Source organism: Coffea arabica, chromosome 1e (assembly GCF_036785885.1).
Source record: "Coffea arabica cultivar ET-39 chromosome 1e, Coffea Arabica ET-39 HiFi, whole genome shotgun sequence".
NCBI classification, from domain to species: Eukaryota; Viridiplantae; Streptophyta; class Magnoliopsida; order Gentianales; family Rubiaceae; genus Coffea; species Coffea arabica.
This window is the reverse complement of record NC_092311.1, coordinates 36,925,362-36,947,271: the sequence shown is the minus strand read 5'-3', so window position 1 is coordinate 36,947,271 and position 21,910 is coordinate 36,925,362. Positions and strand designations below refer to the sequence as shown.

Below are 21,910 nucleotides of genomic sequence, written 5' to 3'. Positions count from 1 at the left end.
TCTTACAATTGAAGATCAACATGTCTTTTTAAAATATATATATATATATATATATATATATATTGAAAGAAGATATATCTGATAATCAAGAGGAGTGGAAACCCAAAATCGATACTTTAATATGCCAACCGCTTGCACTGAAAATACCTAACCATGAATTTGATGCTTGAAATCAATATATTAGAGACTATATGTAGTGTAGACATAGGAAATAAGAATTGATAAGAATACAAAAAGATATTGATAAGAACATTAAAAGTATGTTTATCTTAATTTAAATTGTTTAAAGTACGTAATTTTGGGTAGGAAATAAGAATCCTATAATATTAAGAATTCTTATAGGAAATAAAACCATAATCGTCCAAATAACTTTGGGTAGGAAATACGACCTTATGTGACCCGTACTATACACATATATAAACTTGTACGTAATAAATTTACAAATGCATTATCAAGATAGATTTTACCGACCTTAAAAGACCACCTCCACTATATTGAGTCCTTTAAGTGCATGGACTCTTATGATGTGGGTCCACACACGAAATACTCCTCACCATCTGGGCAGAAATGTATTGTGATTAAGAAATTATTAGCAGAAATATATTAAAAAAAAAAGATGGGCGGAAGATACTACGGACGGAGGCCTTTCTCTTGGATTGGAGGACACTACGGACGGAGGGAGGCCTTCGGAGTGCAAAACTTCAACAAATGTCTAATGTTTTATCTCATCTTTCTTTAGCTATGATAATGGAATTTTATTTCTTTGGTTGATGACACTCCATTTTCTTTATGGACTTTTCTAGAATTTTTCAATCAGATGAAATGTCATTTCTCTTTGTACATCAATTATGCATGGGGACTGTGAGTCTTGTAAAAACTTTCTCGGGCTAACTTTCTTTAATTTTCATGTCTAGATTGTTTGTATGTTGTTCTATATATGGGTAGATTATCTTAAAATAAAAAGGATCTATGATGAAGTTGTTAAAAAAAAAAGAATAGTACACTATAAAAAAAAATATTATCATTTATTCCTATATATCTAATAGAGAAGATTTATATCTCTTTTATTTATATCGCATTACTTTTCAGTTCCTTTTTTGGGTAGAAAATAAGAATAATATAATATTAAGAATTTGTATAGAAAATAAGAATTGATATATATCTAAACAAAAAAGGAGCAAGCCACGTAGGAAACTACTTGCCGTCTTGTTAAGCCACGTAGGAAAGAGAAAATATGAAGGGATAAGTATGAGAATACGACTTTATTATATATATATATATATATGATTACTCCCTTAACGTTACATCTCACTTACTTTACTTTCAAGACTAATGGTTAAATTTAATGAAATGTGTTAATTCAATTGAGAATACATATTTAACCCTTGAAATTGTTTTCACATTTCCCGCATATACTATAGCATTATTATCAACTTACATTCTAGAGTTATTTTTTATGCAATTTATCCCACCGTTAAACCAATTTAGCAAGTTAAAGAATTTTAGAAGAAAGTACCCTCCTCCTTGTACAATAAAAATAGTAAAAAATTTAGAGTGACTTTTCTTCTTTTTAGTTTTTCTTTTTAGTATCAAGAAAGCAAATTCAAAACATTAATCTCTTTCTATTAATGATGAAAAAATTAGAAATATAGAAGGGGGAGAGAGAGAGAGAGCTCAATTCTTTTTTTTAAAAAAATATTACAAATAAAAAGAATTCAATATTTTTATTATTTTAAAATTACTTTACGTTTTTATGTACCTTCAAATTCCAATCATAATCCCAACGATGTTAAAGTAATATGATAATATTATATTCATACTTATTTTCTTTCTTTGCAAAATGTAATTTTCTATTTCCTTCTCTCCTATCTCTTTTTCTTTTTCTAATTTGGAAAATTCTTTTATTTTTATGCTTTTGGAACTCTTAAAGTGAAAAAAAGGAAGAATAATCATTCCAATTTTTATTTTTAATTATATATAAAAAAGGTAAATAGATTAAATTTTTTTTGAATATATTAGTTAGGTTAACGGTGGGGTAAAATACCTAGAAAATAATGTTATGGTGTAAATTGATTGTATCACTATAATTTAAAGGGATAAAGTAATAATAATAATAATAATATAAAAATGCTATAAAATAAAAAGATATTTTTGTTCAAAATTTGTTAACATACTGAGTTGAATTACTTATGAGGTTAATGTGATAAAAGATAGTATTAGGGTAGTAAATAGATAGCAGTAATATAATTTAAAGAAGTAAAGTGGTAATAACTCTAAAAAATAAAGGTGGGGAGGAGAGGCAAACTTGCAGCCAATGGAACTTGCGAGGACCTATTTGCCACGGGGCGCCCGTTGCATCTTGGTAGGTTGAAGCCTAGCAGCGGCTAATTTCTTAGATTATACATAAAAAAAAAAAAAACAATCTACCAAATGCACCTCTGATAGGGTGAGTTTCTCAAACTACTCAGCACAGCCGCATAATAAATTAAATTTTTTTTTTTGAAAAAGTCAGCAAGATCAAAAAGTAACAAAGTCCTGTCGCAAGGCTGCAGAGGTGGACGTGCCCAGTCAGCACGTCCGTGCTGGTCATGGCAGCCTTTGCTTTTTGTATGAATTGGCCTTTGATTTTGGTAGTCTTTTTGTATGCATTGGCATTTGATTTTAACAATTTTTTGAACTTAAGCCAATAAATTGAGGATACGATTTTCATCAGAACATGGAGAATTAAGGGCAAAAAATTTTTATTTTTATTTTTATTTTTTTATCTCTAAGGCCGCATTCATGGCGAATTGTGTTGTGACCCTCTTTTCCATGGTATCTGAGCATTGGTACGTAGCTATTGGTAAACTTTTTTTTATTACTGCTGTCCACTTCACTCGTCCTCTAACACGTCACTATTATGGAGTCATTTTGTCATTTGTTTCAGGTATATTATTATTAGCAAGCAAAATAAATATTACTATCCACGGAAAGTAAGTAGAGCGAATAAATACGAAGGAACTAGTTCAAATCAGCTTGATTCTTGGTTAATCTCGTCAAATTTTAATTGAATCTTGACTTCTCGATTAATCTCGTAAGCCCCTACCGCCGTTAGGGCCGTTTTGAGTCAAATTGGTGAAACCCTTCTTAAACACTCCATATATGTGCCTATGGCGTGTATCCAAAGAGCGCATCACTTTTAATTTATCATATCAATCCACGCACTAATAATTATTACGTAACTTTACATTTATAAGTTTTCCCGATTTAACTTTATACTTTTAAAATATTAATACCGAACTATAAATACATGTTAAGACCAGGAAAGACATATTAGACCAAGAGTTGCCAAATTTCCTCAAAGCAAAACGAGGAGCATTAAAAGATGCTTGTATTTATTCCCTTGATTAATATGCCTCTAGAAGAAAAGCCCTGATTGTGTGAATCTTGACTATAAATTGTGGGGAGAATGTTAATCACCGCAAACTGTAGTTGGATTCTAACTGATAGTAGTATCTTGGCACAATTCTTTCATGCTGCGCCAACATGGAGATACGATTTGTTGGAGGACTTTCAGTGAAAAGTGAGCAGGGAAGAATAATAAGAGAAGAGAAGGAACTTGTTCCTTGCCCAGATGCCAAGGGAAGCTAGAATTATAACCAATCATAACAGTGTGCAATATTTTATGTCCAATTAGATAATGCCTTCGAACGACAACCATTTGGCATTGGCATGTGCAGCACTCTACTACTTATGCGCAATTTACTGCACAGCATTTATTAAACTCTCTTGCCCCCACGGCACTTTTTGGCTTTTGGCAGTTGAATTATTATGGGTCATTTCTTGCGCTACCGATTGTAACATCCAACCTCTTCAACCCGAAAGTCTGTCTTGCATATAGAGCCATCATTTAATGGAAATATTATAGTAGCTTGAATTGGGCTAACCTCTTCAACCTCTGCTGGTCATGGCAGTCTTTTTGGTCGGGCGCGGATGTGCCCAATCAGCATATCCGCTCTGATCATGGCAGCCTTTCTGGTCAGCAGCAGACGTGCTGATTGGGCACGTCCACGCTGGTCATGGCAGCCTTTTTGGTCAGTCGCGATCGTGTTCAGTCAGCACGTCCTCCCTGACACTCACTGAATTTTTTGCAAGGGTGGGATTTTTAATTATGCGGCCGTGCTGAGTCAGCACGATACGTATAGTTTGAGAAAAGTAACCTGTCAGAGGTGCATTTAGCGGTTGTTTTTTTTAAATATAAATATTCTAAGAAATTAGCCCATTTATTTTGATCAAAACATTTATGACCACTTTAGTACATGGGCCCAATACTAAGATGTTCATTTCGCATTGACTTTAGTAATTCTAAGATGTTCATTTCAAGTTTACAGTTTGATATGCATTTTAGGCAATATTGACTTTTCTTCCATTTTCATAATTACATCAAGAGGAGGGGTACAAACGTCATTTCCTATTGTTATCAAGTAGATAACAATGACCATTAGGTGGACTCTTAACAGTCATAGCTTCAAAATACTGGTGCATCATCCATTACGGTTAAAAATTACAACATTTTCTACATAGCCAACAGCACACAAAGTCACTTTTGATGTCTATCTTAGTTTTACCCATAGGATCAAACATCGAATGGCTCCACTTATTTATTCATGATTTACAAAGTCAAAGGTAATCGGACCAGTGAGACTGTTGTTACCCAAGCCTAAATACTCCAGACCTTCCAAATGAAACAATGACCTTGGAATGCTTCCGGTGAAGTTATTGCTGTTGAGGTCGATGTGAAACAATTCTGGGTAATTCATCCAGCACTCAAGAATTTCTCCTGATAGAGAATTCTCCCGAAGCTTTAAATACCAAAGTCCTTGATTTTCATTCTTCACTTCACACAAAGCCTGAGAGAGACCTCCTGAAATTGAAGAACTCGATCTTCTTTCTTCACTTCACACAAAATGTGAGAGATGCCTCCTGAAAACAAATAGTTGGAAATTAAGTTCTAAATATGTCAATCAATGATAAATTAATTGGGTGTGTAGGCAATTGAATGTGCTTGATTGTTGTGTGCATATAAACCTTTTGACAGTTTTAGAGATATTTGAACTGTTACCATAAAATTAATTGTGAGAAAGTTTCACATGGACCTATGATGGGTTGAATAACCAAGAGGGAATAGCCATTGAATATGTTTGACTATAATGCACATATAAACCTTTAGTAATTTCAGAGATATTTGAACTCTTACCATATGGAGTTGATTGTGAGAAAGGTATATAGATCTCAATGATAAGTTGAATAGCCAAGGTGGAATAGTATCTGAAATTCCCGTGAATATGACAAATTCAAACCCTTAAGGATTTTTTGTGATCGAATCCATGTAGGAAATTGGGGACCCAGCTTCCACGAGCCCAATCCAAGTGCTTCAAATTGGGCACGAGGAGTCCAACTTGCACTTACTTTTAAGGTCAAGGAGTTTCCAGATGCATCAAAAATCCTTAAAGCTGTCAGATTATCTAGGTGGCCCTCACTCACAACGCCTTCTATTAAATTATCAGCAATAATAAGCTCTTCAAGTTTGGGAAGCTGCCAAAGACTCTCAGGTGAGTTTTGTTGTGAGATACATACCAGGACTCCAAGGATGACACAGTTTTCCTAAATTTGATGGAATTGAACCAGATAGAAAATTATAAAATAGCGAAAGTTCTTTGAGCTGGGTACAGTTGCCAACTGTGCTTGGAATTGGACCATTCAAGTGATTCCCTTGAAGGTTGAGAGAAATGAGATTGTTAAGATAGATTGCTAAAGTAGAATTCAATAATTTTCTTACAAGTGCAATTCAATCATTCAAAAGGAAGAAAATCCCTCGTCTCCCTTAACAAAATTTTATCTCATCTTTCTTTAGCTATGATAATGGGATTTTATTTCTTTGGTTGATAACACTCCATTTTCTTTATGGACTTTTCCAGAATTTTTCAATCAGATGAAGTGCCATTTCTCTTTGTACATCAATTATGCATGGAGACTGTAAAGTCTTGTAAAAACTTTCTCGGGCTAACTTTCTTTAATTTTCATGTCTAGATTGTTTGTATGCTGTTCTATATATGGATAGATTATCTTAAAATAAAAAGGATTTATGATGAAACTGTTAAAAAAAAAAAGAATAGGACATTATAAAAAAATATATTATCATTTATTCCTATATATCTAATAGAGGAGATTTATGTCTCTTTTATTTATATCGCATTACTTTCCGGTTCTTTTTTTGCATAGGAAATAAGAATCATATAATATTAAGAATTTTTATAGGAAATAAGAATTGATATATATCCAAACAAAAAAGAAACAAGCTACGTAGGAAACTACTTACCGTCTCGTTAAGCCACGTAGGAAAGAGAAAATATGAAGGGATAAGTATGAGAATACGACTTTATTATATATATATATATATATATATATATGATTTTACAACGGAATAATAACCAAGAAAACTATTTTTCAAAAAAAAAAGAATAAAAAAAAGCATAAAAAACTAGCCGTTACGAGAAAACATCAACCAAACCCCACCGCCGCAGCTCTTTTAACGTTCAAAATGTTTTTTGGATTCTTATGTAAAACTCAGACAAACTCTCACATTTATAAACATCTCTTCACACATTTTTTTTCTGCATCAGTCCAATCTCTCTGTCACTTTCTCTCTAAGCAAGAATCAATAATTCATCATCATCAGAAGAAGGGGGCAGCCCCTTTAATTCTCACTAGCCTCTTCTTCTTCTTTGACGAGATTTCTCGAAATTCCGGTTTGATTTGTTCAGAATTTTTGGAACCCTTTATATTGATTATTGTTTAAGCGTTGAGAGGTCGAATTTTTTGAGGTGTGAATAGTAAGGAATCAAGGAAGAAGGGATGACTACCACAATGAACAGCGAAAGCAGCAATAACAGCAACACCCCCGCGGCTGGTCCGGTGATGACGTCATCCAAGCAGCCAGTGCAATCTGCAAAGAACGTTGATACTCAATCTGTTCTCAAGAGGTACATTTTTTTAAAAATATTTTTTAGGGTTTTTATTTTTTGAATACGTGTGTAAAGAAATTTTGAATTTCTTGATTTGGGATATTAGGGTTTTGATCCCCTTAAGAGTTAATTTAGGGGATTTGGTGTCTGAATTTGTGGTTTCTGTTTCGATTTGATTTCTGGACACGGGTATTAGGTGAAAGAAATAAAACGGTATTAGGTGAAAGAAATAAAACGTATGACATATTTCTAAATGTGTTTTCTTGGTCCTATGCGAGTCTATTAATTTAGCTTGCGTTATTTGGAGGATTTTTACTTTCTAATGTCTGATTTTGATTTAGCTAAGATCCTCAATTTTTGATATCAAACTCATATCCTGTTTGTTGTTTTCTCACTGTTACCTTTTCAATTCTGAAATCTAAAGCTTAATTAGTCTAGTTGGTTATGAAAAATTGTCAATTTGATGTCTTAAAATGGACAGAATACGTCCAAGGAAGGGTTTTTATGTATAAAGGAGTTGTTTATGTAACTGATGCTTGAACTTTTTTTTCCTCGTTAATACAGGTTGCAATCTGAACTGATGGCCTTGATGGTAGGATCTCTGATCCCTTTTAATCTTCCATTCGTGCTTCCATTTAGCAATGTTGTTGTTCTCTGTTGTTGGCTCCTTATTTGGTTGAATCTCTTTCCTTGACTCTGTTGATGAATGTACAGATGAGTGGTGATTCTGGAATATCTGCTTTTCCCGAGGAAGACAACATATTCTGCTGGAAAGGAACAATTACTGGTAGCAAAGATACCGTGTTTGAGGGCACTGAGTACAACACTATCACTTTCCTTTCCAACTGATTATCCATTCAAGGCTCCAAAGGTCAAGTTCGAGACTGGCTGCTTTCATCCAAATGTTGATGTTTATGGAAATATATGCTTGGACATACTTCAGGTATTAATAGACAACGTTTCTCCATAACTCTGCTATTGTCTCAAATTTTGCCTCAAAATTGGAAACCTGATTAATCGATTACATTATCTGTTCCAGGATAAGTGGTCGTCAGCTTATGATGTGAGGACAATTCTGCTCTCCATTCAAAGCCTGCTGGGAGGTAATCTTACTTGCCGTTGATGGTAGTTTTGCAATCGTTTTAAGAATCACGACAATTCTCTGATTTTTTTTTCTTTATCATTAATATAACCTGTGGATATTGCTAAATGCAGAACCAAACACAAGCTCACCTTTGAATAATCAAGCAGCAGCACTTTGGGGCAATCAAGCAGGTACATTTTCTGAGTTCTGACCATATTTGTATATATATATATGAATTGTCCTTTTTTCCTCAAATTGGCAATGGAAATTCTTTAACTGAATTCTGTTTCTGGTTTGCAGAGTACAGGAAAATGGTTGAGAAGCTTTACAAGCCTAGCTCCTAGATTTCTCATTCATATCGCCAAGCCCTGCAGGGTCCAGCAAGTGAAGATGCTGTCAGCTGATCAATAATGATAAACTCTGCTTTCTTCGGAGAGGAGAAAACGTGAATTGATATTGTTTCTTCATGTTTCTGTGATTCCTTCTCATTGTTTTTTTCCTTTTTTTTTTCTTAACAGCTGTTGTACTTTCAATACATACAAGACCAACAAAGATAGTTTGATTTTGATAATTAGTAGATGGCATAACTGATTTGTCCTCAAGTTGAATGCAGTAAAATGCAGAGATTTTTTTATATCCATCAATTGTTGTGTGTAGTCCATAATCAAATTTGATGGGACATATCTAATTTTGCTGTCCTAGGGCTTTGTATGCTGTTGTTTAATTCATTGGTTATTTTTATTGGTGCTCTCCTGACTAAAAAGATGAACTAATGACCTAGAACAACACATTAAAGATTACATGGTTTTGTTCATTTCTACTACCATGCATCTGGGTTTATACATACATATATATATATATATATATATATATGGCATTTATTAATCAGCAAAAGGTAGGCTAGAGGGGTCTCTGCATCAAAATTAACAGGTCAAGGTAGGCTAGAGGGGTCTCTGCATCAAAATTAACAGGTCAAGGTAGGCTAGAGAGGTGTCTGAACATTTACAGAAAGAAAGTTTCACACCCGCAATCCAGCAAAATTGTTGTCAAATGTCATTTTGGAAATTTGATGTTTGGTAAATTATTGCTAAGGATCAAAAAATGTTATCAAAATCGAAATGTTGCAAGAATGCAGTAAAGAGCATATCCGAAATCTCGTTGCCACTGGACAAAGAAGACAGAATTGGATTGACGATTTTCTGTCTGAAAATTTCCGACACCTGATTTTTAGGGGGAATGAACTACTTGTGTATCCGAAGTGGAATATTTGTTGTACAGAAACACCTCTGAAATCCTCTTCGTTTTCTATTCTTTTCTTTTCTTTTCTTTTTTTCAGGCTGAGCCACAAGTTTAAGATTGAAATGAACTAAGCATAACAAAGTACAAAATTTGGTAAAATATCGTAGGAAATGCATTAAAGAAAATGACTGAGAACAGAAACTGGTAGGCCGCTTAAAACCAAACTGAATTGCCAAGTTAGGATTTAGAAGATGTAAGCTGCCTCACATTGAACTTGGCCAATTCCTTGTACTTCTCAACCGATCCAATCAAGCAAACAGTCTGCAAAAGGCACAAAAGCGAATTATATCATGAGCATAAATCACAATCACTTTTGGACATGAGAATGTTGAAAATAACTCAAATTCAATGCAACTTTTAGTACAAAGTAATCACTTAGTCTTGTAGATGCAGATCAGCAACTCATGATCTGAATAACTAGTTTCCTTTATGAAGGAACTCTGTCCACATTTCAGAAAGAAATTTTCACAAAGTACTTAAAAATTTCTGATCATGCAGCTTTTCATATTATGTACAGTAGCATTTCTACGACCAAAAAAACCTACAAGAAGCCGTGCATGTGCACGTCTTACCTTGACAATTTGGACAACAATATGTATATCAGGATGGACATTCTGCAACCACATTTCATAGATTTATGTAGAGTTTGACATAAAATTTATCCTAAGAGATAGTCTCCAAAAAAATCAAAGGTTAAAATGACATCGACCTAAGGGTTGAAGGAGGAAAATGGGGCAAGTCGTATTAACTCTACTACATTCTAAATGACTTGGGTTAGTTCATGATGTTTAATTAGTTTGGAACTCTTTGAGACTGTCCACAGATAAATAAAGGAGGCCCAGGACAACGGAGCATGAAGTCATGGAATTATGCCCCCAGTTGACACAAGTGCTTTTACAGACAGATAAATCTAAAGAGCTCATGAAGACATCGAGAATCCAGTGGGGTGAGTAGAGAATTAAGTGATGTCCATCATTCTTTGGTATAAGAAAGAAAAACAATTTAAAAACAGAATGCATCAACAAAGGCATTCTTCCCAAGGAAAGAGTAAAAGATCATAATCTGCAGCTTCACAAATGATTTCTACTTACCTTACTTTTGTCTCCCAACTCAGCTAGCTCAGCTTCGATCAATTTATCAACTGATTTCTCCTCCATCTTAGAAGATGCCAAATTTGGGGACTTTGATGAACTTATTTCAACACACTGCTTTTTAATTGGCTGCTCTCCAGCTTCACCTTCTTGAAATTTATGCTTCTTTGTCACCTCCTCCTTACCATCTTTATCTTCTTGTATTTCCTCTTGAACAGACGAGTCGTCCTCATTCTGAGACCCTAGCTTTTCATCAACTAGAGTTTCACAATTAGCATCGGTTATGTTATCCGTACGTAAATCTTTCTCCTCTGTGCTCCTATGAATGTTATTGCCAATCCCGTCATCATCTCCATCTTCATCCTCACTACTATCAGAGTATACAAATTTAGTTTTCTTATTCATGAATTGCTTTGGTATTGCTTCTTGTTGTTTATTTGAACCTGCCCCATGCACATACTCTTCAAAGAACTGCAGCAAGCATGATTATGATAATACAATTAGCTCAGAGTGACATGATAAATAAGTAATCTTATGGCGAAAAATAATAACAAAAATAGACTTACTAAACAAAAAAAAATTAATAAGGAATAAAAAAGCAAACAATGATTTTAGATTTCAAATGTTAAAACTAGATAAATTGCACTAACCATGAAATGCATTTGAACAGACAGTTGAAGCGTTAAGTTTGAGATGATTTTTGTGTTGAATGTCTCAAAACCATGCATAGCAAACATTAAAAGGGAAAATGGGTATGCCTGGCCAAACTAGACAAGCAATACCATGACAAGATTGAAATGTTTTAATAGTGGAAAATATCTCAAAGCCAAAAGTAGCATAGCAGGACTGGGAAACAGCAGGCAGTACAGTGCAATGCATAAAAGAAGGCAGAGAGTCTCCAATAAACCTTCCCGACGAACCACCCACCCCCCCCCCCCCCCCCCCCCGAACACCAAAAACAAAAAAAAACTCCAAACCTCTTAGAGAAAAAAAGAAAAAGAAAAGTTTGGTTAATAATTGATCAACCAATTAAATGAAAATAAAAATTCTAATTAAGAAGGATGGGTAAATCAGAATCCTATCTCTTTGACCCATTCTAATTCTTTTCAAATTTTTAAGGAAACAAGCAGAAAGATTTATTGGAACATTTCCAGCTCAATTTACAAAGTCTAAATTATCAAAATGACCAGAAAAGATTGAACTTTAAAAAGGGCATCACATGAAGCTCTTCACCCTCTCCCTTGACACGTTAGGTGCAGTCATTACCTCATAGACACACCTGAAGCTATTACCACCATATACTAAATAATACAGCATTCCATTACCTCATAGACACATTCAAAGCTATTACCACCATATATTAGATGAACAATGAATCATAAATACAAGTCAGTCCAGGATTTTCATATTTTTATAATTTGAGAGGATGAAAAGAGAATTAAGCTCAATTTTTCACACCCTTTTCTTAATATTACAATCCATTTTGCTGCTTTCGTTACATGCATAAAGCAGTTCTGAGTTCTACAGAGAATAGCATGTCAGAAATTTTTTATAGCATGGTGACTCTTCTTTCCTGTCTGTTGTCCCTTCCCTCCAAACAAAGTATCGAAGATTACATTCCAAAATAAGGCAGCAGTTGGTAAAAAACCTACTAACTTTTCAGATTTTTTAGAGTTAACCCTACCCACTGTAGCCCATTAGTCAAAAGGTACTTTTTGTAAAGGTTTAGAGAAGAAAATGTACTAAATTTTATTCATACATGACTAGAGCTTTCTGTAATCCCTATATAATCGATATTAGTTGCATAACTGTTTCTTTTTTCTGGAAGCAAATGTGCTTGTATATAGGGTTATGTTTATAGCTTATATTCTGTTCTCTGCTTATTTTTCATATATTTCTAGTAGCATTTATAAGTATCAAAAGAATAAAAGTATTAAACACCATGTTCTGCCTGTCCTCCCTCGTGAAACAACTGAAAGGACTCGTAAAAAAAATCAAGGTTTCTTAAAATCAACAAACATAAAAAAATCTTACAAATACAACAATCATAATTAAGGCCCATTGTTTAGTATTGGCTAGAGGCATAAGCACTCAAAGATCCCAACAGTATTTATTAAATACATCTATTTTCTCATTGGATTTTGTTGAGAAGTGCATCTGCAGTCATGCATGCCTTGCTGTATTAGATGTAAATATCATTTAAGGACAGCCAAATGGGAGTATACTAAATGTAACCATCAAACATTGCATCCAATTAAGCTGAAGCTACTGAAATAGCATATATTAGATAATTGTTCCTCATAGTAGAAACCCTGAATATATAATTATTCACTTCTTGCAAAGAAATCCAGTCCAAAAAGCAGCATTTTTAAAGTGCCGATTGAGGTCATTTGTCAAAACTACTCAAAACCAAACATTACCCATAAAATGCCACCAAACATTTTCAGAAGCACTTTTGTAAAGTATAAGTACTTCCTGGTAAAGGGACCACAATCTGTTGAATAGGATCTAAGAAGAGATATAATAAGACTACAACAATCACAGAAATACAGATGAACTAGTCATGACATATATCAGATTGGACCTTAAAAAAATAAACAGAATTTCCATTGCAGGTCTATTACTTAAAAGAAAATTGCCAAAACTGTTTAAGTTGGTTAGATCGAGCAAAAAAGGTTAAACCATAAAGAATCATAACCAAAGTAGATAAGTTGTCAAAACTCAGTCCAAAATAAGTAATGCTTCCCAGGGTGCACAAAAAAGAAGACAAAAATTGCACCCTTAAAGAGAAATTGTTGCAGCAACTACTTTTGGGACAAAGAGGGACTGGAGCAGAAATCCTCATAAACCTCTTAAGAAGATTTTCAGTTAAACTTACAATACCACAAAGATAATAGAGGAGGAAGATAGCAAAGATTATGGGCAATAAGCCCCGATGTAATATGGGCAAAGATTATAATCTAATTTTAGTTTCTACCCTAGGCGATAATTTGCAGAATCAAAGAGTAATCTTATAATAATTAGAGCTAATATGTAGAACACTTGATGTGGTATTCAATTTGGAAATACTTATTTTTTGGTTTTGAATTCATTTGACAAAAAACTTTTCAAAACTAAAGCAACATTATGATATTCCTTTTGGTCATGAAATGAAAGTAATCTTGTTACTTAGAACTTGCAATTACTTACAATGCTCATATGTTGACATTATTATGTGCACAAGTAGTTTGGGTAAGAATAGAAGTTTAAAAGGCTATCAAAAATGTTTAAATTGGATGCAATGCTTTACATACGGTTAAGGTAACGAAAACTTCCGCCAAGACGCATTTTAGGATAGTTAGTCAAGTGTCTGTTAGATTTCTGATTCGACTCTTAAGTCCTTTCTCTTCCCCTTTCACCTTCCTTTCTTTTTTCCTTCCCTTCTTGTAAGATTTGGACCTTTCGCTTGAGCCAAAAATATTTATAAAAAAAGAAACTAATTTACTCACTCCTTTTAATCATTTCCAAATATTGTGTTGAATATCCAAAAAAGTGACGACAAAGAAGAAAGTAACCAATTAGGATGTGATCAGATCATATTAATTTACAATTAATACAATTTTCTTTACTAGCAGATAGGAGTTTCCCTGAAGTCTTCTTCTTGTTTTTTTTTTTTAATGACGCATATATATTCCATAACCTTTGATGTCTTTCATATATACTTTAAAGTTCCAGTAAGCTCTGCTCAATGACTTGTATAACAATCTTATATGTAGATTTAAATCAACAGAATTATTAAGTTTATTATGTTTAATCGTCTTTTATGTAGGTTGTGTTGATGTATTTACCCTTGAAAATATGCGTCAGCATCAGTGACGAATTCAAAAGTTTAGTGGGAACGAATCATCAATGATATTATAGCAAATAAGGCATATTAAAAGCAAAATGAAAGCACAATAAATTATAATTAGAAGGAAGAACTTTTTTAAAAAAAAACAATGTATAAAGAAAAATGTGAAAATTGGGCTCTATGCCATTCTATTTACTGTCGGTGCAAGGCATTCAAAATCGTAATTGAAACTTCTTTAATTTGTACGATAGCTAGAATATACATATATATTTTTTGTTTTCTTTGTCTTTGATTTCCTATGTAACATATACAGTATTACCTTAGTTTCTATTGTAAAATTATAGTTATAAAAGAAACTAAGAGTTGGTTTGTTATAAGAAACTCGAAGAAAATAAAATTTTATATTTTTTATAATTGTTATTCAAAAATAATACTAACTGTATAGTAATGTAGACATGAATGGCATACTTTTATAAGGAAACTAATTGTTAGTTTGATATATGACACTTTATCAAAAGAAATTAAACAAAGTAAAGAAAAAAATAATTTTGTTTAGGGGGATAACATAATAAAATTTTAGTTGACAACTAAAATTATAGGGAGAATTTTAAAATTTTTAAAACTTTTGGAAGGCGGCTGCCCTTGCCTGTCCACCCTATGTCCGTCTGATAAATTATTTTGATACTACAATTTGTATTAAAGCATAGGTACAAAAGCAGGACAATCAAAACAGCTTTCATGTTCCTTTTTCTCCTTATTTTCTAGCTCTACTAATTTTAGTGCATTGTTACCACAAAAATATTAATCCGAATATATGTGCTTAGAACGAGTGAATTTATCTCTCGTAGCAATAGCTGGCTTTGAAGAACGTAGTTTACACAAAAACTATAAAAAAATCCAAAAAAAAAGACAAAAGAAGAACTTTCCTCTCCCCAAATTCCAATTCTCATTTTAACTTGTTAATTTTATGTTTATGTAATTTTCTTCATAAATTGTTTCAAATCATTTCTGAGGTTAAAATTTCTCAATAATGAAGCCAAAAACGAATAAAAAATTCTTTTCGAAATCAGATTCCCGAGTCTTCCATTGTTGACTTGTCAATGTAAACGCTGCAAAAGTGAAATATGCTTTCCAAGCCTGATATTGATAGCCACATCTCCTGTCAAGCTTTCTATCAACTGTGCATTTCTTCCATCCAGCTCTATATATGAATCTGCAACATAGCCGAATGCAACGTATTTCTTCCGACATTTCACATGATCATCGGTGGATCAACCCATTTCTTTGTTTTCTTACTCGTCGCAATAATTTTACTCTGTTCTTCCATCAAAACTGTAAATGCAACTTGCTATGCAAGTGAGAAACAAGCTCTTATGGACTTCAAGAAAGACTTGGAAGATCCCTTTGGTAGACTCTCGTCTTGGATACACGACGTTGATTGCTGCAAATGGGAAGGAGTTGTTTGTAGCAACCGAAGTGGCCGCGTGATTCAACTTCACCTTCAGAGGCCTGTTCCTGAAATTCATGTCGTTGGTGATGAGGAAGAATCACCATTAAGCGGTAAAATCAGTCATTCGTTACAAAATTTGACTCACTTGCGTTACCTTGATCTAAGTCTAAATGATTTCAGTGGAATTCCAATTCCCAGTTTTTTTGGGTCTCTCAGAAGTCTAAGGTACCTGAATTTATCCAGAGCTGGATTTCAAGGAATGGTTCCCTATCAGCTTGGAAACCTATCAAGTTTACGCACTTTAAGCATAGGAGGCAATCCGTCCGATCTTCAAGTTGATAACCTGCAATGGTTGGTTGGTCTCTCTAATCTGGAGCACCTAGACATGAGTCGCGTGAACCTTAGTACGGCGTCTAATTGGCTAGAGGTGATTAACATAATCCCTTCCTTGGTAGAGATACATCTGCGCTATTATCAACTTGATTTAATTTCTCATCATCTTGACAGAGATACATTTGTCTTCCATGCCAACTTTTCTTCTCTTACTGTCCTAGATCTTTCTGAAAATTTTTTTGGACACCTCATCCCTAGATGGATTTTCGGTCTTACTGCCCTTACTTCCCTTGATTTAAGTTGGAACTCATTTGAAGGTCCATTGCCCAGAGATCTTTGGAACTTGACTTCCCTCGAGCACTTGGATCTTTCTTGGAACCAGTTGAATGGTTCACTGCCAGATGAGCTTGTTAATCTTAATAATCTCATTTCTCTCAACCTTGGGCGGAGTCGATTCGAAGGCTTCTTGGATGGAATTTGGAATTGGAGTTCCCTTACATCTTTGGATCTATCATTCAATAACTTCTCAACCTTCCTTCCAAGTCAATTATCCACTTTAACTGCCCTAATTTCACTTGATCTTAGCCTCAATCAGTTTCGAGGTTCTATCCCAAGCTCCATTGCCAACATTTCCAACCTTCAACGTCTTGATCTATATGATAACAACCTTAGCTCCTCTTTACCAAGTGAAGTATTCACATCGAAGGACTTGATTACACTTGATGCGGGTAGTAATCACTTTAATGGTCCAATTCCAAGTGCAGTTGGCAACTGTACCAAGCTAGAGTTCCTTTGGCTAAATGATAATGCTCTGTCTGGTTCAATTCCATCAAATTTAGGAAGATGTACCCAGCTCAAAGAACTTTGGCTAAATGATAATGCTCTATCTGGCTCAATCAGATTTAGGAAGATGTACCCAGCTCGAACACCTTTCGCTAAATGATAATGCTCTATCTGGTTCAATTCCATCAAATTTAGGAAAACTGTCATCCTTGGAGTTCTGGGATGTATCTCACAACAAACTCACTGGAACTCTTCCTGAAAGTCTTGGGCAGCTTTCCAAACTTGAAGAGCTTCGTATTTACGACAATTTAATGGAAGGCATTGTGAGTGAGAGTCACTTAGACAATCTGACAGTTTTAAGGTATTTTGATGCATCTGAAAACTCTTTAACCTTAAAAGTAAGTGCAAGTTGGACTCCTCGTGCCCAATTTGAAACACTTGCATTGAGTTCGTGGAAGCTGGGTCCCCAATTTTCTACATGGATCCGATCACAAAAATTCCTTCAGTATTTGAACTTGTCATTCACGGGTATTTTAGATACCATTCCACCTTGGTTATTCAACTCATCATTGGATATCGTAGACCTTTCTCACAATCAAATCCATGGTAAGAGCTCAAATATCTCTGAAGTTGTTAAGGGTTTATATGTGCATTATAGTCGAGCACATTCAATAGCAATTCCATCTTGATTATTCAACCCATCATTGGTCCACGTGGAACTTTCTCACAATTAATTTTATGGTAAAAGTTCCAATATCTCTAAAACTGTTAAAAGGTTTATATGCACACAACAATCAAACACATTCAATTGCCTACACACCCAATTAGAACTTAATTTCCAACTATTTATTTTCAGGAGGCATCTCTCACATTTTGTGTGAAGTGAAGAATGAAAATCAAGTTCTTCAATATGTGGATCTTCGGGAGAATTCTCTATCAGGAGAAATTCCTGACTGTTGGATGAATTACCCATTCATGTATCACATCGACCTCAACAGCAATAACTTCACTGGAAGCATTCCAAGGTCATTGTTTCATTTGGAAGGTCTGGACTATTTAGGCTTGGGTAATAACAGCCTCAGTGGTCCGATAACCTTTGACTTTGAATAAATAAGTTTGGAATTCAGAACCCTCCAGCGGAGTTGTGGTGATTTAGAGTTTGAATTGTTATAGTTTCTTAAGTTTTAAGTAATATTATTAAGAGTTTTAAATAAAAAGATATATAAATTAGATCAAAATTGTTTTTAGACGTGTATTACAAATACTATTTAAATTTCTTTTACTTCTTTTTTTTATTTTTTTTGTTTTATAATGCCACTAGTTTCTCATATCTTTCTTCTCTTTTGGATTTATAGTTGGTCTCAAATTGGGCATACTACATGTGCTTATCATTTTGCACTATGAACGATTAATTGATCACGAGTTCTCTCCTTTTATTTCACATATATTAATTATTAAACACTCAATTATATTATATGTAAATTAGATTGACAAGCTAACATATATTTTCTTTCTTTTTTTTCTTTGTACATTTCAACAGATTATCAATCCAGTTCGAAATGAAATATCTATTATATAAAATTATTTAGATTTTGAGATAAAATTTTTTACATACATGAACATTATAACAATTAATCACTTATCCTTGGAAATTAGGTTCTAATATGAAGGGGAGGCACAAAAAAATTCAGAATCCATAGAAGTACGTCGTATTGATACTTACATTCATTAGTTATTTTCACCACAATTTTTAACTAAAAGCATTTCAAACACATGTCCACAAGTATTGCAATAATTTATGCACAAAGTGCGAGGCATGTCCAAAATTATAATCACAATAAAATAATCAATAATTATACACTTACAAAGTTAAGACAATAAGATAATCATTACGTTACATGCTTATAATTAATTATTGTCTAAGAATCTGCTATTTCAAGCGTCGTTGGTTTGTGGTCCATCAAAAATAATGGGACTCCTATACCTAAATCATAAAATTCAGATCTAGTTCTAATAGGAACCAAAGAATTACACACTCAACAACTTTATAATAAAAAGTCAAAAATTAAAAACAAAATAAAGCATCTCTACCTAGCAAACCACCATTGCCATGACAGGTTGTAATACCTTCGCACATCGAAAGTCACATATGTAACCACATCTACTTAAAGCCAATTTCTAATATCGTTTGTAATGTTTGGAGGAAAATTTTGAGGCTAGTATCCATATACTCGAAAGCCAAGTAAAAAGTAGTCTTATCGTACTTGTGAACTTGTTCCTAAAAATTTCCTAAACTGTATAAAAAATTCTTCGATTAATAAATCATTCAAAAAACTTAAAAAGTTTTAAAAACCTGTCAAGAAATTATAAAGCTAATCACTCAATGGAATATAATATCTCTACAAAAATGCACCAAATAGTTCCGAGACTTTCTTTCTAGGAAAAATCAAATCACCACTGGGACTTTTTGTCCACTACGTTTTCATATGTATAATTAAAAAAAAAAAAAGTACATACAGTCAAGAATCATCAACTTAAAAAGTTTCTTGCACACATGATCGCTTTTGCACCTCCCTCTCTTGTTCCAGCTAAAAGTTTGTCACACATGCCAAATCAAATGGATTAAAGGGATAGTAAATTTAGAACTCATGGACATACATTTTCTGGGCTCAAATGCCCAGGTATAACAAACATCGCAAAAAACAAGAAGATATTCTACCATCCTACCTGACCTGTCGTTATTTATAGTTTTCCATAGATCCCTTCTCTAATTCCAATTCCATTGATCAAAGTGACAAATCAAAGAGACATATTTGAATAAAGACATATCAAAAACTTCAAATAACACGATGGATCTCTTTTTGGGTTTGTGTGAAAGAGGTCAAGAGAAAGTTTGGTAATTGGCAATTAATATTAAAAACGAGATGATGGAGGAGGAGGACGGGCCACTGTGAACGTTGAGAGGAAGAGAAATTAAAAAAAATTCTATATGAATTAGGTATTTTTGGAACTGTTTTCATCATCTTTATTGTAGTGGTATATAAGAAAAATATTGTAGTTGTTTGTTGAGGTGTTTTTAAAATTTTAAAATTCTTGGGGGTTTTTTTTATTATTAAATAAAAATCACCCACCACCATCGCTACCACTCTTTCCCTTCTTCTCTCTTCTCCTGCTCTCTCCTCCTCCTTTCTCCTCCCTCCCCTCCCCTCCTTTCACCCTTGGGTCAAAACTTGAGTAGACCCGTTTTTTAAAAACCCAATGATCTATATTGTACCACATCATTTGGTGAGATGGTATAGCATAATTTGGGTGATTGAATTATTGGAAATTTGGTTTATCCAAGTGTGACCCTAACCCAGACCAGTCCCCTTTCTACGATGAGATGCTTAAGTTGCTACCGACCCTATCTGATGAGATATGGTCGCTATCGAAGGTCTCAACCCTTTTATAAGAGAGGGAGAAGGTTCTGCAAGTGGGAAAGAAGGGAGAGGAGAGGAGGGTAGGGAAAGGGAGGAGAAGGAAGGAGGGAAGGGGAAGGGAGGAGAAGGAAGGAGGCAGGATGAAGAGAAAGAGAAAGAGGGAGGAGAGAGGAGGGAGAGGGTGGTGATAGTGTTAGACAGCAGTGGATAGTGGTAGAAATTATTTTATTTTTATTTTTTAATTGTATTTGAGAATCTATATCTATATAAATTTGAGAAGGAGTTTTTAGTATGGTTAAATCAAAATGCTTCCAACTCTTCGTTTTTTTTTTATAGAATTTTATTTTTTTTTAAAATTGTTATATGTCCTTTCATGCCTTTTGAATTTAAAAAGTAAGAAGTGGCTCCACTTATATAGGAATTTGGTTTGAAATCTATTAATGTAAGTCTAAATAAAAAGGAAACATCACCAAAACAACTAAAAGTAAAAAAGTAAATAATAACATTTTGTCTTCAACTTCGTAATTCTAACTAAGAGGGCAAATTATATAGAAAATGAAAAGGAAATAATATTAATTGGTCATGGATTTAAAAATTCAAGAATGATACCATTCATGAAACCTAAATTATGAAATCACTAACTAATTAACAAAGTACTACTACCATTTGGATATGGAAAATTTTGTTTGAAATCTTTATTTTTGACAAAAAAAAATAAAAACAACACCAATTCTACCAAAAATTTAAAAAAATAACAATGGAATATGGATTCAACTTCTCCTTTAAAATTTGAAATTATTCAATTCAAAATGTATATGAAAAATAATTAAATTTGGTGTTTTATACTTGATATTGAATTTTTATTTTTATATTTTACTCACCAAATTCACTTTGCAATAGTGTAACATTGACAATATGTTAAGTTATATTTTGAATAAAAATAAAAAAAAATTTGGACTCTCAGACCAATAGATGTGAAAAATGCTAATCACAATTACTACAAAAGGAAAATTTCAACACACATAGAGCAGTTATATACATTTATATATATGTAATTCTTATAAATGTATAAGAAAACTTTAGATTTTTTATAACGTAATATATCTAGAATGAAAAACTTTGATATCACTTTATTCTGATTGGATGGGTAAAAGAAAAAGGGAGAAGTAGAGGAAGTGGGAATGGAGAAGGTTGGCCATGCAGGATAGAGGTTGGGGGCTATCCAAGTGTTTGGGAGAATGATAAGGGGAACGGGATAAAAAATTAAGTTATGAGAATAGGAAGTTAGAGGCAGACATAAAGAAAATGGTGAGGAATTAAAGAATGATGAGAAAAGTCAAAAAAAGAAAGTGAATAACAAGATTGGGCGAAGAAAGGAGGGAAGAAATAAGGGAATTATGCGAATATGACAAAGATGGCAAAAAACGATAGGAATGATGACATTGCGGTAGGACCTGCGAAAGTCATAAGAGGCAGCGGATAGTCAGTTGGCAAATAAAAATGGGCAGAAAGGGTAATAGTTTTTAATAATTTAAAATTTTGCTTTTGTATTTTACAAAGATTTTTTTTGTAATCTATATTAAACTACATGAAAAACACTATTCTATAAAGCACTCAA

General features: G+C 33.5%; 2 protein-coding genes, 1 long non-coding RNA gene and 1 pseudogene across 4 annotated transcripts; 2 read left to right on the top strand and 2 right to left on the bottom strand.

Annotated features, from left to right (window-relative positions):
* Positions 1 to 8,732, top strand: part of LOC113702884 (ubiquitin-conjugating enzyme E2 20-like) — a 198,893-nt pseudogene extending 190,161 nt beyond the window's left edge.
* Positions 8,733 to 9,246: 514 nt separating this feature from the next.
* On the bottom strand, positions 9,247 to 9,996 carry LOC113689205 (uncharacterized). The gene is made up of 2 exons (XR_003448175.1): positions 9,960 to 9,996; positions 9,247 to 9,648 (listed from the first exon to the last, which is right to left on the bottom strand). It is a non-coding gene; the product is annotated as an uncharacterized lncRNA (long non-coding RNA).
* A 179-nt stretch (positions 9,997 to 10,175) lies between these two features.
* Positions 10,176 to 11,741, bottom strand: LOC113693707 (uncharacterized). Its single transcript, XM_027212320.2, has 3 exons — positions 11,712 to 11,741; positions 10,479 to 10,949; positions 10,176 to 10,364 (listed from the first exon to the last, which is right to left on the bottom strand). The coding sequence occupies exons 1-3, from the start codon at positions 11,739 to 11,741 to the stop codon at positions 10,176 to 10,178; spliced, it is 690 nt and encodes a 229-aa protein (XP_027068121.1).
* Positions 11,742 to 15,500: 3,759 nt separating this feature from the next.
* On the top strand, positions 15,501 to 18,009 carry LOC113702854 (uncharacterized). 2 transcript variants are annotated; one of them, XR_011816888.1, is made up of 2 exons: positions 15,501 to 16,184; positions 17,730 to 18,009. XR_011816888.1 is itself a non-coding variant. In XM_027224015.2 (2 exons), exon 1 carries the CDS (start codon positions 15,564 to 15,566, stop codon positions 17,031 to 17,033), a length of 1,470 nt encoding a protein of 489 aa, XP_027079816.2. In that variant the 5' UTR covers positions 15,501 to 15,563; the 3' UTR covers positions 17,034 to 17,479; positions 17,730 to 18,009. The 2 variants fall into 2 exon arrangements, 1 of the variants encoding a protein (XP_027079816.2); XM_027224015.2 differs by having other exon boundaries at positions 15,501 to 17,479.
* The last annotated feature ends 3,901 nt before the right edge of the window (positions 18,010 to 21,910 follow it).

What these genes read in the sequence shown, in the direction of transcription:
- LOC113693707 (XM_027212320.2), bottom strand. Translation starts at nt 11,741, where the DNA reads ATGACTGCACCTAACGTGTCAAGGGAGAGG. An exon ending in CTAACGTGTCAAGGGAGAGG is followed by an intron (nt 10,950 to 11,711) that starts GTGAAGAGCTTC and finishes TGCTTGCTGCAG; the next exon opens with TTCTTTGAAGAGTATGTGCA. An exon ending in AGTTGGGAGACAAAAGTAAG is followed by an intron (nt 10,365 to 10,478) that starts GTAAGTAGAAAT and finishes CTTATACCAAAG; the next exon opens with AATGATGGACATCACTTAAT.
- LOC113702854 (XM_027224015.2), top strand. Translation starts at nt 15,564, where the DNA reads ATGATCATCGGTGGATCAACCCATTTCTTTGTTTTCTTACTCGTCGCA.